The following is a 19212-nucleotide window of genomic DNA, read 5'->3' as shown; positions in this document are numbered from 1 at the left end:
ATTTTTTGGTACGAACATACAGCCGATTCGTTTCCCACAATCACTCAAAAAAATGAAATAGAAACATGTTTGGATATTAAAGACTGTCTATATCATTCTTTGAAAATGAACAATGAATATTAGGATAAATGGAAATGAAATTTTGACATCACAAAAATTGTTTGAAAGGTCCACCTTCAGTTTCGCATCGAGAAAATTCTATTCCATAGATTTAAATCGTTTTTTATTTGAGTTGCTGAATATTGAATTCTATCTAGTAATTGTTGATGAGATGTAATTTCAACATGATGAGCAAGTTGATTCATATGTCCCCATAAATCAAAATCTAATTGATTGCGTTTCAGCCAACGAGGTGATCATGTCAATTATCTCCCTTTACCTATCCATTTCTTCGTAAAATTTTCATTTAACCAAACAACCATGTATTTGATTCTCTCTGTGCTGATACCGCATATTTCCAATAATGTTGAGCTCTAGATAATCAAATCAAAAAGGTTGTACTCCAAATAATTTTAATTTAATTCAATATTTAAATCATCACCTGTAATGTAATGTAGGTCAAATTCCAATATCCATGTCAGTATCGATATTTCCACAAGGTAGCTACAAGTGGAATTCATTGTTGAATTACCAATAATATGTTACTATATCGTTAATGATTTTTAAAAAACTACATTCTTAGATTAATAACTATGCATATAGGTCGATGTAGGCAATTCCATATTATATGTGCTAGAGAGTTCCAGATTTTGCATTTTTGTTCTTCACAAGATAACTTATGTAATGCTGCTTCTATGTAAATATAGTAAACCTCATCTTCCATGAGTGTTTGTCTTATTTTCACCCTGCATGTACGATAAGAATGGAATTTGGTAAGAACATCAAGTAACATGAACTGGCATCAAATCATTGTCAAAAATTTTTCCCCAACAGTCGACACTAAAATGTCGATGAATTCATCTGGATCTAATGGAATTTGGATTTTGCAGCAGGGTTTCCGAAAAAATAAATCCACAGTAGATGCCATATACAACATCATAAGATGTTGGATTTCTCCAGCATCGCCAGCATGTAAAGTTTTTACATTTCGTCTATGAAAAGAATGTAACTTTTCTCGCTGAACACGCAGAGTTACCAAAGACTGATAGAGTGTTTGAATATAAAAAAACCTGCACCATGTCTCAAATGAATAATAAAATATCACTATAGCTGCCATATGAACCGGTATTCTTTTTTGTCGACTTTTTGAATCGAACATTTTTCTGAAATTCTTGAACCTTCTATACGAAAACGAATCGAATAGAATGGGAAAATTTTTTTTCGAATGAGCAGAAATATCATATGCCAAAATATATCTTAGAGCCTGTAGAACATCCCTTATATCAATCTAATGATTGCAGAATAGAGCATTGTTATAAAATCTTCATAACTAGGTACATATCTCATGAGTGGTGTAGTAACTGAAAAATAAGGGACATTATTCGAAATATATGGTAAAAATTTTGGTTTTATTCATGTTTTGCTTGATGAATCCTCAATCGAAACAAGAATAAACAACAAAAGGAAGAGAGTTTCAGATGTAGTTAGCAGTAATTGGAGAATTGGATTAAATACTAATGATGAGCAAGAATCATATATCAGAATAAGTTATTAGCATCTCCTCTCAGTATCTACTAGCTAGAATGGATATCTAGGTGGAAAACAAGATAAATTTCCGATCATTAACGAAGTTACCCCTATATTTCAGGGCGAGCTGCAGGTCCTATCGATTTCACATTATAGTTTATGCTGTTATCGCATTGATGCTTCTCACCTTATTTGATTGAATCGATCACAAAATATTAAGGAAGATTTTCGGTTTGATATCCACTCCACTCCCATGCTGGCTTAATCGACCTTTTTCACGAAAACCTCAGATATCCTTCTTATCAGTATCGGACTATTTTCTCTTTAATTTCTGCACTATTCGATGAAAAATTTATAGTAGTTCACATAGAGGCTAGACAAAATTTCAGGAGCAATGAGGGGTTGTTTTTAGAGCTATAGAACTTTAAATTGCAATAAAACAACGATGGATTATTCGATTGACATGAATTTTATTTATCCGCAAGATAATCTTGTGGCATTACATTTTAAATATGATTTCTGGTATATGACCACCACAGCTGGTTCGGATGTAGTCCAATCTGGACGTCCAATTTTCGATGACATTTTCCAACATTTGAGGCCGTATATCGGCAATAACACGGCGAATGTTGTCTTTCAAATGGTCAAGGGTTTGTGGCTTATCCGCATAGACCAATGACTTTACATAGCTCCACAGAAAGAAGTCTAGCGGTGTTAAATCACAAGATCTTGGAGGCCAATTCACAGGTCCAAAACGTGAAATTAGGCGGTCACCAAACGTGTCTTAAAAATCGATTGTGGCACGAGCTGTGTGACATGTTGCGCCGTCTTGTTGGAACCACAGCTCCTGGACATCATGGTTGTTCAATTCAGGAATGAAAAAGTTAGTAATCATGACTCTATACCAATCACCATTGACTGTAACGTTCTGGCCATCATCGTTTTTGAAGAAGTACGGACCAATGATTCCACCAGCCCATAAAGCGAACCAAACAGTCAGTTTTTCTGGATGTAACGCTGTTTCGACATACACTTGAGGATTAGCTTCACTCCAAATGCGGCAGTTTTGTTTGTTGACGGAGCCATTCAACCAGAAGTGCGCTTCATCGCTAAACAAAACAAAATGGACGTAGTGCGCGATACGTATTCCGCACAGAACCATTATTTTCGAAATAAAATTGAACTATTTGCAAGGGTGAGTCTAGTCATGATGAATTGCTTAACCGAACTGAGAATAAATCACTTGACAGCTGTTAAATCGGTCGCCATCTTGAACAGTAATGCCAACTTAAAGTTATATACCTCGAAAAAAAACACCCGTTATAAACATGAGCTCATAAACGTTGTATTTTCGAGATATATCAGGGTGTTTCTCGTAGTCCTACTTTTGTGTGAGGATTATACCAATTTATCGGATCTACAATTTTTGTTATGGATTGGGTGAATTAGTACCAAAAATATTCATTATTCATCACAGTTTACTTACTGGATCTTTATGATAATTTCGATTTTTCTAGACATTTCTGGATTACTAGAGAAAAAATGAACTTTTTTCTCAAAATCGGTATCAGTCACGATAAAACTACAGGAAACCAAAAATTTCAAATTTCAATAGAAAAAGTTTTGAAGGGAAGAAAAGGGAACAGTTTCAAAAGAAATATCATTCTGTAGATTTCCATCCAAAATTAGAACTTCAAATAGGTATAAATAGAATATACATAATAGAAAACATCTTTATTTCTATTCGTTACAAATATCAAAATGAAAATAGTGTCAAAAAGAGAAGAATTACAATTTATTATAAAATTCACCATGATCATAAGGCTCCAATGTTATTGGCATTTCATATATTGCTTCTTTAAATTTTCTTTTTCAAATTACTTCTAATGTGATTCGTCGGTCTCTCGGGCAGTCTATTGAACATTTTCAGACAGAAATAGTGACACCCTTTCTCAGTCATTATGAGGGACGCTTAGGATATATGTAGTGTGGGTCCTTCTCTCATAACTGCTTTGGCTCAAATCATTTTGAAAAGGTGCTTATTCTGAAGAACAATTTTTTCAGGCATTCTTGGATGTAAACTGCATAACTGTGAGAATCTTATTCTCCCTGATATGATAACTTCGAATTGTAAAACCTTTGTCAAATTCAAGTTGAATATCTTGTGAAGAGAAGATGCTATGAGAAAAATACTTGAGAAAAAAATCGGACTCTTACATCCGGTTCTTCGAAAACAAAGGGTTTACGGGCTCATATTTATAGGACTTTTTTTTCCTTGAAATGATTCGCGAAATGAGTCGTTTTTTTCTGGACCATCCTATAAGTATATACTTCGTTTATATAAAGCTCTTTCTGGCAACTTTGATATTTTCGTTGTTGCGGAAATCAACGCTAATTATTCAAAATATGTAATAAATTTGTCACGTAATAGATTTTTTCGGGAATTTGATTCATCAAAAATTGCCGAAAGGTGTGCTTAAAACGATTGTCAACATTTTTTGTCATGCTTACATGGAATTTTACTGTCATATGGATTCCAAATATTTTCAAATCTGGAATTTGGACCGTTCCTAAATTTAGCTTTTAAATATTTTATGACGGATCGAAATATTCAATAGAAAGAAGGTGGCAGACTCAACATTATTGATGGAGATCTGTAAAATGCAAACTGACAATAACAAGCATGGAAGAAAATAAGTGACACACCGCATTCGACAACATTGGCAAAATGGTGATTGCATATGGTCCGATGAGTTTGAAGTGTTTCATGATTTACTACCTTTCACTACAAAGGATTGCTGAACGACCTGAGTTGTCTGCAAAAACAAAATTATATTAGAGAATAATGTCGTTTATGTAGTTAATTTCAGTTGCAGTGTGTTCCAACCAATATTCATAAAATGCATTATAGGTTTATAAGTTTGACATATCAATCAATTAACAAACTTAATTATATCACGTTCCAACTTAACAGTAACCGAAAATGCACGTCAATGTTGAAAAGCCGAAGTTAGTTTCGAATTTTGCCCGAATTTCTATTGAAAAATCACTGTTTCTCCTCGACCCTTCAAGCTATTTTATCTGAAAGAGATACATTAGAAGAGATGAAATGAATTGTAGCATATATCTCGCAATTCAATGCCTACTTTCTTATACTTTTTTCAATTTTATCATCTGAAATCGAATCACTGTCATAGCTGATGGCTTCCTGTTTCTGAAATATGTGTTGGATAACCAGAATTTAAAGATCTCCGAATTCTGTCGTTTCAAATAAAACCGCGTTGACATGGGTATAGTCACGCTCGTGGCTATTGATTTCAAGCCTCATTTAATGCCTCTTTCGTGACCAAGATTTATACGGCCAAAATTCAGTATTCGCATCAGTCGTGAAAATGCACACTCGGGGAAAAACTCCGTGAACATAAACACCCTAACTAACCTTCGGTTTCTAGGTTCTCAAATATGATAATGATAATAATAGCAGGTTTGATTTTTTCAAAGGTTCGAGTCGAAATTAGATATATAAGGTATTGACAATGACAGAGAACGAGGCTCACTAGAACGTGGTCGAAGAACGATTAGACTTCTACCATTGTGAAAGGAAAGACTTATGACCTCAGAAACATATTGTTCGAACCATGATTAGAAATAATCGAATCTTCATTTCATAGAAATTATTAAAATATTGTTTCCTAATTCATGTTATTCTTCTTCTTCTAGTGTCATGACTCATGACCGATTCGATCGTTGACTATGGTGTTATATTCGCAAGTTGATATCTGGTGATAATATTAGGTGTACAACTTTGGCCGTTTCAAAATAGATGGCTGTAGCGGTAAGTGGTAGTCGAAATAAATAGATCGTATATGTCATACAATGAGCTTAGGTATTTGTAAACTAACACAATCAAAATATGAGTCAATTTGTGTCTACATCATAAAGTTATTCACGAGGAAACATGTCAGCTTGCTAGCCAAATTCTTGTCATTTGTGAGAGGTTTTAATTTTCTGCTTCAATATGGAGAAATCTGCGGTTTAGACTCATCGAATGCTCTCAAATACATTTAATGAGGCCGCTATTAGTGTAAGAACGTACCGAGAGTGGTTTCAACGCTCCAAGTAGATAGCTGGCGGTAGATGAGAGGAGGTTTTCAAAGATGCAGAATTGGAGTCACTACTAGATCAATTGTGTCAAATGCAAAAAGAATTGGCAGGATCATTGGGAGTGACCTGAGAATGATTCAGAAACAAAGAAAATTGGGTGCCGTAAAAGTTGAAGCCGAGAGATGTTGAACGGTGTTTGTTTGTTTGTGAACAGCTGCTTGCAAGGCAAAGACGGAAGGGATTGCTGCATCGCATTGTGACTGGAGATGAAAAGTGGGTTCATTACGATAATCCCAAGCGCAGAAAATCATGGAGATATCCCGGACATGCTTTCCACGTCGACGGCCAAACCGAATATTCACAGTTCCAAGGTCATGCTCAGTAATTTGGTGGGACCAGCTCGGCGTAATGTAATATGAGTTGTTCAAACCGACTGAAACAATCACAGGCAATCGTTTTCGAACGCAATTAAAGCGTTTGAGCCGATCATTGGAGGCAAACGGCCGCAATACAACGAGAGACATTATGAAGTGATTTTACAGCGTTTCAATGCTCGACTCCATGTTGCGAGTGTGGTCAAGACATACTTGGAAACGATGAAATGGGAAGTTCTATCCCACCCGCCGTATTCTTCAGACATTGCTCCCTGTCCCTCGGACTATCACTTTCGATCAATAGTACACGGCCTGACTGACCAGTACTTCCGGTCTTATGAAGAAGTAAAAAATTGGATCGATTCGTGGATTGCTTTAAACGATGACCGGTTTTTTTCAATGTAGCCTCGAATTTCGGAAAAATATTTTTCAGTGATTTTCGAAAATAACGTTCATCTACATTTATTTCGAATCAAATAAATGAAATAAATAAATGAAAATAATAATTATTTTTATTTATTCATTTGATTCGAAATAAATGTAGATGAACGTTATTTTCGAAAATTAGTCTTTCATCCTCATCAAAGTAACTGAAAAGTAGTCTAATATTCAAGACAATTCATAATGCCGAATATTATTGAAAAAACAAGTGTCACACTATAGGGTGTGTAGGCTTCAACTTACCTGCCTTGCGTGCAAAGTACAGATGAACGTACGGAGATCCATTTAAAGAGCGGCATAATTGACTTCAGTATCATTTTCATGTTGATACATTCTATTGGAATTGCAGATCCATACCCATAGAATAGTTATTTATAATACAAGTGCAGAAGGCATTGATATTCTTCCACGAGTTCAGAATTCAAAAACGAGCCACGAAGTGGCGAGTTTTGGAATGAACGAGTGGTAGAATGAGCCTTCTGTACGAGTATTATACATTATTTTCTCTAATTCATTGCATTTTCATTGAAATTAATGAAATATTTCCATAAATATAATTTAGTGCATTTTGCATTGCAAAATGTTGGTTGGCAGAACTGATTTCTTTAAGGCAAATTGATGAATTGACAGATAATGCCGTGGCGGAAAGTTCGGAGTGCCAACATAGAATAATAAAATATAACCATGAAAACTGTGCGTTTCTGATATATTCTCGCACGATTTTGTTCTACAAGATGTGGAAGAATGAACGGAATAACCACAGAATTAGAGAATAGTTATTTATAATACAAGTGCAGAAGGCATTGATATTTTTCCACGAGTTCAAAATTCAAAAACGAGCCACGAAGTGGTGAGTTTTTGAATGAACGAGTGGAAGAATGAGCCTTCTGTACGAGTATTATACATTATTTTCTCTAATTCATTGCATATTTATTGAAATTAATGAAATATTTCCATAAATATCATTTAGTGATTTTTGCATTGAAATATGTTGGTTGGCAGAACTGATTTCTTTAAGGCAAATTGATGAATTGACAGATAAAGCCGTGGTGGAAAGTTCGGATTACCAACATATAATAATAAAATATAACCATGAAAACTGTGCGTTTCTGATATATTCTTGCACGATTTTGTTCTACAAGATGTGGAAGAATGAACGGAATAACCACAGAATTAGAGAAAAACGTTTTCGTTACGCTAGGGTATATAAATATTGCCCAAAATTATTATTATTATCTGTTTGTGTTGATATATTCTTATGAATTTTTCTCAAAAAAAAAATTGAGATATTTCAACATAAAACAAAAATATTGGTTTTATAGCTACATGAAACAACCTTCAAATTACTACCCAGTGAAGCAGTTTAGGCTATTTTGTGCCTGATTAGTGATTTGAAAACTGTTTCTTACAAACGTAAGGACAAAACTTTTGTGTCCATAGGCATGAGGAACGAAGTTGAAATCATAATATCTTCTGGGACTCCATGATATTCTTTGTTGAAAGAAATTACTCAAAGTTTTTTTGGTTATGGCAAAACAACAAATTTTTTTCAAGTAAAAGTCTGTGAATGCAAAATAGTATAATGCTTCATTAGAAACTAAATGACACTTTTCATTATATTATATAAGAATTGTCTCGCTACTCAGTAGCTTCTTCAGATATTTATCATTTTTGAATAACTAATATGAACAGTCATTCGAAAATATAAGATATCTGAAGAAGCTACAGTTCACCGAAAAAATCGTTTCATTAAATAATTTTAAGTGGAAATGCAATAACTATCATTCAATTTCTATTTAAATGAAATTCCATGAATTGAAGAAGAGAGTTGTGTGATATCTCTTTAAGGCTCAAAGCTAGTACAAGTTAAGAAAAACCGGTTTTGTTCTGTAGGTACAGACTTTGGAACTGTTTCCCCACCATCCCAGACAGGGTGTTAATTATTAACCCAATAAAAAATCTTGAAAAGAAGTTATCGGATCGAAATATATATTGTGTGAAGGGAGGTTTCAACACAGAAATCAAAATGTTCAATTCAGAGAACCAATGAAAAACAATTCATCAGATTGAAGAAAAAAACAATTGAATTTAATGTTGGAGCAAAATACCCATAGAAAGAGCCAACCTTATTGATTTCATCACAATAAAATTTCATGACCAGCGCCTTATGGAAATCACAATTGAAAAAACAAATGTGTCATTATTTTTCTGGTTTCACGTATCTTTACTGATGTATGGATTATCTGAACTCAATGTTCGACCAAAACGGTTTTAATTTTGGTAGTAATCGAAAAGATATGCCAAATATTTGCCAATGTCCTTGAACACATCCAATTAGCAAAAACACCTCGAGCTCAGTGCACCGTTGAGCAAATTCATTATGTTACTGCTCACATAACTCTTGTTCATTTTTCAATGCTACGATTAATTTTCCGAAAAGCAACTGTATTTCAGAAGGGGTCCTGAATACGATTAGAACGTGAAATGGGAGTGGTATCAGAAAAAACTGCAGGATGTGGATGTGGTCGGAAACTCAGTTATTTCCGTTTCAGTGTTTCCCATTGTGACCGTAAATGTATTTTATGCCACGAGTCGTGTAACTGTCAGCTTGTGATTGATCGAGATATTATAAAGGCACTATATTGCTGCCCTTGGATTGGGGATCCGCCACGAATTAATTCAATTCACGCCTCACTCTAGTACTCATAAAAAATTAGGATGCACATAAAGTTGTTTTTTTTTTCTGGCGGACTTGAATTTAGATGGTTATGTGTGATATGGTAGAAATGGATTGATATAGAAATGTGCAATATGACCAGAGGGATATGTCATATGAATTTTCCAAAAGTAAGTTCATACTAACAAACAAACTCAAGAATTATATTCATAGTATATAATTTCGACACAATATCTTTTTCTCCGAATTTTAAATGGAGAATGGTCTCGAACGGTAATCTTTCGACTCACTGATTATGAATCCAAGGTCAAATTCAAGGGTGTTCGTCTGTACGACCAAACACATGATTATCCGCGAGTGCTAAATGAAGCATATATGTATATCCGTTTCTATGTTATAAGTAGAAATATACTGGATTTAAAATTGTGATATTTAGTTTAAGTGTGCCAAAATAGACAAACATGGAAGACGATCAACAATTTTGTTTACGGTGGAATAACCATCAATCCACTTTGGTAGCAGTTTTTGATACCTTATTGGAAAGTAGAACTCTGGTCGATTGTACCTTGGCTGCAGAGGGTAAATATCTCAACGCACACAAAGTGGTCCTATCAGCCTGCAGTCCATATTTCGAGTCATTATTGCCTAAACATTATGATAAACATCCCATACTTATACTCAAAGACGTCAAATTCCAAGAACTTAAAGCCATGATGGACTATATGTACAGAGGTGAAGTGAACATATCACAGGATCAATTAGGAGCATTATTAAAGGCAGCAGAATCATTACAAATTAAAGGCCTTTCAGACAATAGAAAAGGAGGGGATGTAAAAACAGCAGCTCCAGCACCACCTAAAAGTCCTCAGCCTGCCTCAACGATACCAAAAGTACAAGGCCTAACGATAGAACAACGGACAAGAGAAAACAGTAGGGAGGGGTCACAGTCACCGGTTCCTCGAAAGAAAAAACGCATGAGGCGGAAGAGTGAGGACCTAGACAATCATGACGTACATTCAAATTCTTCAGAGTCACATAGTAATCATGGATCAACCGCCCAAAACATTCCGTTACCTGCCCCTTCCAAGTTAGCTGCCGACGTGCCTGAACCTTTAGAAACCAAATCTGAAATTATACTTAGGCATAAACCGAGTGACGAAATCATCCCCCAAGTTCCTATCAAAGAAAAAATAGAGACCCATACAGAACTGATGCTAGAACCAAAGTCTGAATATATTGAGGAAATGAATGAGGACAGTATTGAGGATTTGACGTTAGATGATGATGATATGAGTAATATGGAACACATGGGAGATGGCGCTGGGCCAAGTCATGGCAATATGGGTGAAGGATCAAGCCAAGGTTTTGGATCTTGGCAAATCGGTAATCAAAGTCAAGATGAAGTGTTTTTAGCGGCACAGGAGGCCGTTGGTGCACATCGAGATTCACAAGAGTTTAGATTCAAATCGGTGCAGTGCGACAAATGTAACAAATTCTTCAGAAATAAGAATACACTGAATGCTCATCGATTCCATGACTGTGGCAAAAATCCAGAGTTTTTCTGTAAAGAATGTGATTATTCGTCAACTCGTCTTTTCAATTTGAAGAGGCATAGTTTCCACAAACATCATGTAGCTTAAAATTGTCGACTTGTTTAACTGATATGTTTACTCAAATGTTATTCAAAATTATCATCAACTTGAATTAAATATGATATCTTTTCTTTATTCGTTTCAGGATTTATTTTTCAGTTGTGCATGACAATAATTTTCATTTTGGAATTTGTTTGTATAAATAACCTCTATCACAATATCTAATAATGTGTATTTCATATACTTTATTTTATATACCTATCTGGGTAGATTCAGATCTCATATGCCGCACTTGACACATCAATGGGCACAATCAAAATAAGGTTGCTGTCAATATGGACGTTCAAAGTTTTGTGTTCCTGTTTATTACAATACAGCAAATTGAATCTAAATGAACATGGCAATGAACATTGGAAGTTAAATGAAAATTTTGAGATTCATGCATAAATCCATAGCAATATCAAAAATATATCGAAAAATATTACCCATTATTTCAGTGGCCACCGTTAAAATTTTGGATGTTGATGAACAATAATCCTTACAAGCTTCATATAAATTTCTGATGACATCAACAAAACCAGAGAAAATTCCAGAAGAAAATTGGATTAGAAATCCCAACAGTTCCGTGACAATGAATTCGATCGGGACGAAACTGATCAAAACAAATATTTCATATAGTCATATAGAATATATCAGATACCTACTCATTTCAATTCAGATACAAATTTCATGTGAAATTTTATGTTAATCGCTTCACTAGGACCATAGAACATTTAGGAAAAATATTGGAAAATAAATATCCAATAATTCCGTGATTTCAGTTCGGATGAAGTTGAAATTATGCATGTATGTATATAGAATAATAATTTCAAGCTCCTTCAAGAATTCTCATTGATAGAATCATAAAACACATGCAGAACATCGAAAAAATGAACAATTCATTCCGTTACCACAAATCCGACCGAGTTGAGATATTGCGAGATGAAATATCAAGTTCAAGCATTATCAAAAATATGTATATAGGTTAACAGGGTTGTAGAACATTCGGTGACTGAAACACACCTACAGGTTGTTTCAATTCATACCCGACAAACCTATATAATCATGTAGATGTCACCGGGAGAATCATTTTTGCCTTATGACATATATCTCGTTTTTGAAACAAAAGCGAGATATAGGGTGTGCAACGTCATTTCTGACCAATATTCTATTAAGTGTGGTCAGTTATGTAAAACTTTTGAAATTACGATTTTTGGTCAAATCATAGTATTTTGAGTGCTCAAGTCAGAAAAGGTAAAGAACCTTGAAAAAAAATTTCAAAATGACGGAAAACCTGCAACATTGGCAATTGGTTTTTCTCGGTGGTTAAATTGAATTTCTTTTTTGAATCAACTCATTTTTCTGATAATTTATGTGAAAACATTTTTTCAAAAATCGAACAAAATTTTTTTTCACATGTCTACAGCGAAACAAAAATTTCACCCGAAATCTATGAAATTTCTCACGATTATACTTTTTTTTATACCTAACACGAATATGAAAACAGAATCGAAAAATATCGAACGGTTCCTTCATAACGGCCATCCAAATTTCTCCTTCGGTCCTCTAACATAATTGAAAAAAACAACTGGTTGTGCTATGAGTGACCAAATTTTGAAATTGCCTTATCGAAACATTACAGATGGTAGTATGAAGTTATCAAAAAGCGAAAAAAAATTTGGCTGTAATTTCAATGATTCTCTGTGGGGGAGTCGAACTCTCGACCTCTCGAGGTATTACCCAGAATGTAAATTTGAACTGATGCAACAATATCCATTTTGGTTACCAACAATTCAGAGAATTTGACAGTGTATTTGCATTTGAATATGATTTTGCAATTCTTCTTCTGATTTGCTGTTAATTTTCACGTTTGTGAAATATGCAATTATTTTTGAAAATTTCTCCAATAATAAAATACCACTAATTTCTGGAAAATTACTGAAGTACCCAACTGCTGCAAATTTCCCTCAATTTCCAACCTGAGTAATTCGCTCCAATTTTAAATTTGTTTCAAAGAACTTGCAAAATAGTATTCAGTAGAATGCGATTACACTTGTTACATTGTCAAATTCTGTGCTTGGTTACGAAAAATAATATTATTGCATCAGTTCAAATTTACATTCTTGGTAATATTTCAACTCCCTCACAGATTCATTGAAATTATAGCGAAATTTCTTTTCGCTTCTTGATAGTTTTATACTATCATCTGGAATGTTCCGACAAGGCAATTTCAAAATTTTGCCCCTCATAGCCCAACCAGTTGTTGGGTTTGTCCGGTATAAAATGAAACACCCTGTATATACATATTTCACAAGGAGGACTTGAAATGTCTAATTCAATTATCCAAAATTTCATGTTTATCGCATTATCACAAGCAAATGCAGGTACAATGTCAAAAAAAAAAATGGAAAACATTGACCATAAGTCAAGATTTAGAGATCTAGATCTATCGTGCATTCGTTCATTCCTGTGCCAATTGCACGCTTGGAGACCTAAATACAATTATGTGGCCGCTAATCAGAGAAAAAGGGGAACGAAAAGCTACTTGTGCACTCTGATGAAGAACACCCAGCCAGCTACAAAGAATAATATAGACGATATAGTTAATGGAATATGGAATATAACTTATGAAATATATTACCAATATATATCGAGGAATAAGGAGATGAAAAAAAGCTTCCTATCCGAGAAAAACAGAAGTAGTCGTCTAGACCCAAATGCGTGATGTTGAACGGGGAAGTGAGTCGTCTTAGTGCTCCAACCTGGTTACAGGTCGAGCCAATTACATAGGTGCGCTCTCTATCTGGGGATTGCGGTGTTTCATCTTAAGATCACTGGTGGACTCTTCAATTAGGCAACACAGTTATTTATACCTAATACACCTGTCCACTCCATCGTGGAGGAGTGACTCTGAGGTAACGCGACAGTCACTATAAAATCGCCAAGATCGGACCAGAGTGTGGCGCGAAGCCCATAACGCCCCCTCTCGGACAGATAGAGTCATTACACTATAATCAAAATATCGGAGGATTAAATGAGAACCTAGTCCACTGTCGCAGTTCTTTCGGAAACCAAAAAAGTCAAGTGTATTTTATTTTATCAAAATAAAAACTAAAACCGTCTCAATTGTTTTGGTCAGAATCCGATTCAAAAATTTCCAAGGCTTACAATCATCCTATAAAATTATATTTTTCGAAAACTGGAATTGCTACTGTCAAATCGATGAGGATTTGGACGCCACTAATTGAATGTACGATGCATTGATGTCTATGTTGGACAACAAGAATTTTGTTCGGATTGTTGAGAGAGCTTTCTGCCAAAAACGTAAAAACCTTAGAAGTCGGGTAATTATACCTCTTTTAGAAAATTAAAATTTCATTGCTCCATTATGACACAGTTGGTATTCGACAACTGTATTTTATTATGACGTTATAGTATGAAAAACAATAAAACTTGTTAAAAAGTATTATGATATTGTGATTCTGAAAAATTCTTCTTTATTGTTGTCATTCTATTGAGAAGTGGAATAGGTAATATATGGGAGGAAAATCATCTCCTGTTGGTCCCAACACACTTATAAACCCAGCAGGGCTTGTATTTTGCATAAATATTTGCATAATACATTTTCCGATAAAACTGCACGTATTCTATAACGGCATCCATAAAACACTGAGTGGAAAACATTGTCTCATTCGCATATGACGCTATGGATAACTGTAGCAGCAATAACACTTGAAACCAAGTACGTATAGAGGAAACGGAGCGTAAGGCATGCTCGTTTCCTGTAAAACATGTGTTTGTGTTCGTATGCGGATGTTCTGATTATGTATTGGTAGCGGAATGAGAACGATAATATGAACCAATATGTTTGTCTGATGTGGCAGACCATTTGATTACTGTAGGCTATAAACAATATTTTGGAAAATCAACAGAATATTCAATATATTACGCTTTAATGTGCTGAATGTAACCTTGAAAGCTATATAGGTTAATTCACTTAATATGCTAAGTGGATATAGTCATGTGAAAGGCCTATCTTGAATACTTTTTATGATTTTTGGAATGAATGAATTAAATGCTTGTTATATTACATAAGTATATTAAAACATGGGAGTAGTTGATGTTTTATTTTTTGTATATTTCGGTACAAGTAGCAACAAAATGGCGAATACGCAGGTTTTTAGATCGTTCCAAGTGATACCTTCTGGAACCATCCCGAATAATGAATTCTATAAGAAACGTATGCATAAGTGGTGCAGTCTATTCTGACTCATCCATTGAATGTTACTGTGATGTCTGAATATAATAATTTCAAGAAAATTCATCATAATAATATTTAATTTGAAATAATCGATTTGCGACCTATTTTGGCAGTAACAAAATGGCGAATACGCAGGGTTTAGATCGCAGGGTTTAGATCTATTCCAGTAATATTCCAGTAATTCATAGATGTTGTCAGTAGACAACTATCACGGCTATATTGTTCAATACATCAATGAATTTTGAGCATTCAACCTTGAATTTCGCTAAGGAGTAGGAATCTTCACAGGTTTTTAGCAGATCGTTGTGTACCGAAGACTAGATAGAAGAGAGTAGCATAATGATGAAGAAATAGGAGCCTTATTGAATGACTATTGAATATTCGACTGAAGTTCGATTGAATGAAACATTTTTTTTGAACAATATTTTGGAAAATCAACAGAATATTCAATATATTACGCTTTAATGTGCTGAATGTAACCTTGAAAGCTATATAGGGTAATTTACTTAAAATGCTATGTGGAGATAGTCATGTGAAAGGCTCATCTTGAATACTTTTTATGATTTTTGGAATGAATGAGTTAAGTGCTAGTTATATTACATAAGTATATTAAAACATCGGGGTAGATGATGTTTTAACGCCAATCTAAATTCAATACATTCTCGAAACAATTTTCCTCTGGAAATATAACAGCATATCAAATTGATAATGATCCATTTGCGAACTATTTTGGTACAAGAAGCAACAAAATGGGGAATACGCAGGTTTTTAGCTCTTTCCAAGTGATACCTTCTGGAACCATCCCGAATAATGAATTCTTTAAGAAACGTATGTATAAGTGACGCAGTCTATTCTGACTCATCCATTGAATGTTTTGTCCGAATATAAAAATTTCAAGAAAATTCATCATAATAATATTTAATTTGAAATAATCGATTTGCGACCTATTTTGGTAGTAACAAAAATGGCGAATACGCAGGGTTTAGATCTATTCAAGTAATATGGTACTGACAACTTTCAGGGCTATATTGTTCAATATATCAATGGATTTAGAGCATTTAACCTTGAATTTCGCTAAGGAGTAGGAATCTTTAAAGGATTTTAGCAGATCGTTGTGTACCGAAGACTAGATAGAAGAGAGTAGCATAATGATGAAGAAATAGGAGCCTTATTAAATGACTATTAAATATTCAACTGAAGTTCGATTGAATGAAACAATGACTATTCAAAAACATGTACAGCTGTAATATTTTCTCCATATTCGACCAATTATCTCCATTTATGAAAAATTCAAGAAAACTCGTCATAATAATATTTAATCTATAAGGATCAATTTTTGACCTATTCTAGTGCTAGTAGCTAAAAAATGGCGACTACGCCAATATCAGCTAATTGTAGCAAGTAATATGATACGACTATCACAGCTGGATTGTTCAACATATCAATAATTTCTGATAATATTTTTGGATATTTTGACGGTCTTTCACTATGAATTCCATTAAGGGATAGGAATCTTCAAAGAATTTTAGCAGATCATTGTATATCCGAAACTGGACAATGAAATGCTCCAAATTTGAGTAGTGAAGGTAGGAAAGTACAAATTTATTATTACTGAGTTGCATAATGATGCTCAAATTGCTCTTCATTTTGATTCGAGTGAATGGGATTGAGAAATTTACTAATAGTACCATGAATTTATTTCTTCAAGCTTCTTTGTTATTCCATTTCATGTACAAGTTGGTTTATTGAAGTGAAATAACTGTATATTGAACCGCAACTCGATTTTCAATAAAGTAACTGAATTTGGAAGAGGATTTTGTTCAGCAGTGGACAGCATAAGCTAATGATGATTAAATAAATTTCTGTTAGTTAACACTTCCTCTCCTACAAACATAGGTGGAAGTCAGAAAAACCGTGTCACATTAATTTAACTATATTTATTCACCTGTAGTCATTAGGAGATATTATAGGATAGATGAGAATCTTCAAAGGTTTTCAGCAGATCGTCTTCTACCCAAAACTCTGCGATTAAATGTTCTAAATTTGGATATTATAGTTGAGAGAGCACAATTTATCATTACTGAGTAGTATATCACATGCTACGATATTTTGACTTCCGATTTGGTTTGAGAAGATAGGATCAAATTCATTGAGTAAGCTTTTGAATTTCGTCTTAACTTTTTTCTGATATTATTTCTTATTATCTCAGTTATAATAAATTGTTCTTTCTGACCATTAGGTAGTACCTAAATTCGAAGCATTTCATCGTAGAGTTGTAGGTGGACAACGATCGGCAAAAATCTTCAAATATTTCATTCATTGTAGAATTATGGAATTCTAGGGAAAAGACTGTCGAAAAATTCTAAAGATGCTTAGGATTTATTGATGTCTTGAATGATCCAGCTCCAGCCGCCAGTAGCATAATATTACTTTAAAAAAGATTAAACCTCCGTATTCGCCATTTCGTATAACGACGTACTTCTTTCCTTAGAAAATCATTCACCCCTTTTTTGGATTGATATTCTTCAGAAAACGAGAGGGCTTATAGAAGCAATAAATGTACGTTGAGAGGTTCGATTTTCCCATTTCCGCTATTAAATTATGTAGGGACTTGGAGGATCGAAGCCCGATGGCTCTTGTTTGATTGTTCTCAGTCAATAAAAGCTATTCTTCTATATTGGCACAAAATTGTGAAAGAATCATATTCTGCATACAAGTTTGTTCATATCGGACGTAATCGATCTTTTTATTGAAACAACATTATTTTCAAATGAAAGCTGAGCCTTCTATCCGTGAACTCGGCATCCCTTGAACAGTTTGTTTTTCTCGAATATTTTTGTATTTTGAGATTTAATAATGAACAATCATTTTGCAACTCAATCTTAAAAACAAGGTTTTGAAATTCATTGAATTCAATGAAACGCGCATTGACGTCCCATCAATCATAAAATTTTGGCATGTCTCTATGCGTCAATCATAAAATTCTAACGTTTCTCTATGCGGCTGAGCATATTAAGGGCCAGTTGATTTCTTAGTAGAAATCAGAAAGTAATCAATGTTTATATTTTAATCAATGATTAGGCAAATGGTGCAACTGGCCCTAAGAGTTATAATTTCTTAAAACGACAGTCAGTACCAAGACGTAAAGAGTTTCATTTACACTAGTAGGAAAAAATTTTGTTGCTAACTCCTGTGGAAAATGCCTTTTCCGCACTCGACTGCAGTCTCTTGCGGAAAAGTATCACTTTCCACACTTTTTAGGAAAATAACTATTGCATAAACCGATTCAATACCCGCTACAGAACGGTAATTTTTTATTTACGCATTATTTGTAAATCATGCTACTTCAACCTTCATATTCTTAAACGAATGATTATGTTTACCATTTTCGATAATGACAAAAAAGAGTTTCACCATTGTGGTATTCATCAATAAGACTGTGTCCGACATGGATCGTTAACAATAATCATTTTCGGTATTTTGGTAATGGATATTTGGTAAGAGGAAAGCAATCCCACATTAGGTTAACGATAGATATAAATAAATTTGTATTTGGAATCTATGCAATAATAAATTCCAGCCGAACCACAACTGTATCCTTACTAACCAGGTAATGAGTAGATAATCATAAGATACAATGACGATAACAACAGGAGAAAAAGTATCCTATTTATAGTTTTCGAGCGATTATTCTTTCATGCGCTATTATGGAGATGAACAGCACTGTTATATATATTGAACGAGATGTAATTGATCATGATATGACAGTTGCAGTTAATTTAGCTACATAGATTGAGACTTGTCATGATACGATTGTTCCAAATGCATGAAAATCGGAGTAATTATTTTACACATGCAAACTGAATTTCGACCTGATCAGATATGTTTTTGCAGAAAAATTCAGCATTTCATTCTTGATATTCTGTTCGAATTTTCCATGGACCTGATAATGTGATCTTTATCAAATTTTACATATCGCTTGAATTTTTTTTATACATTACAACTGAAATTTCTCAGTTGGATCCCGATAAAACGTTAGTAATTTCTGATGCAATGAGTATTATAAATTCTTCCATACAATTTCTATGTATGAACATC

General features: G+C 34.1%; 2 protein-coding genes across 2 annotated transcripts in view; one reads left to right on the top strand and one right to left on the bottom strand.

Annotated features, from left to right (window-relative positions):
- LOC123671608 (hemicentin-2) overlaps nt 1–19212 on the bottom strand; it is a 425727-nt gene that overhangs the window by 228056 nt on the left and 178459 nt on the right. The window lies entirely within an intron of this gene.
- LOC123672121 (longitudinals lacking protein, isoforms H/M/V) lies at nt 9578–12748 on the top strand. The gene is made up of 3 exons (XM_045606115.1): nt 9578–10675; nt 12447–12450; nt 12722–12748. The coding sequence occupies exons 1-3, from the start codon at nt 9684–9686 to the stop codon at nt 12746–12748; spliced, it is 1023 nt and encodes a 340-aa protein (XP_045462071.1). The 5' UTR covers nt 9578–9683.

The sequence above is a fragment of the Harmonia axyridis genome, chromosome 1, assembly GCF_914767665.1.
Source record: "Harmonia axyridis chromosome 1, icHarAxyr1.1, whole genome shotgun sequence".
NCBI classification, from domain to species: Eukaryota; Metazoa; Arthropoda; class Insecta; order Coleoptera; family Coccinellidae; genus Harmonia; species Harmonia axyridis.
This window is presented reverse-complemented; position numbering and strand designations above follow the sequence as displayed.

Bases quoted from the DNA above. Each gene is read 5' to 3' on its own strand.
- LOC123672121 (XM_045606115.1), top strand. From the start codon at position 9,684: ATGGAAGACGATCAACAATTTTGTTTACGGTGGAATAACCATCAATCC.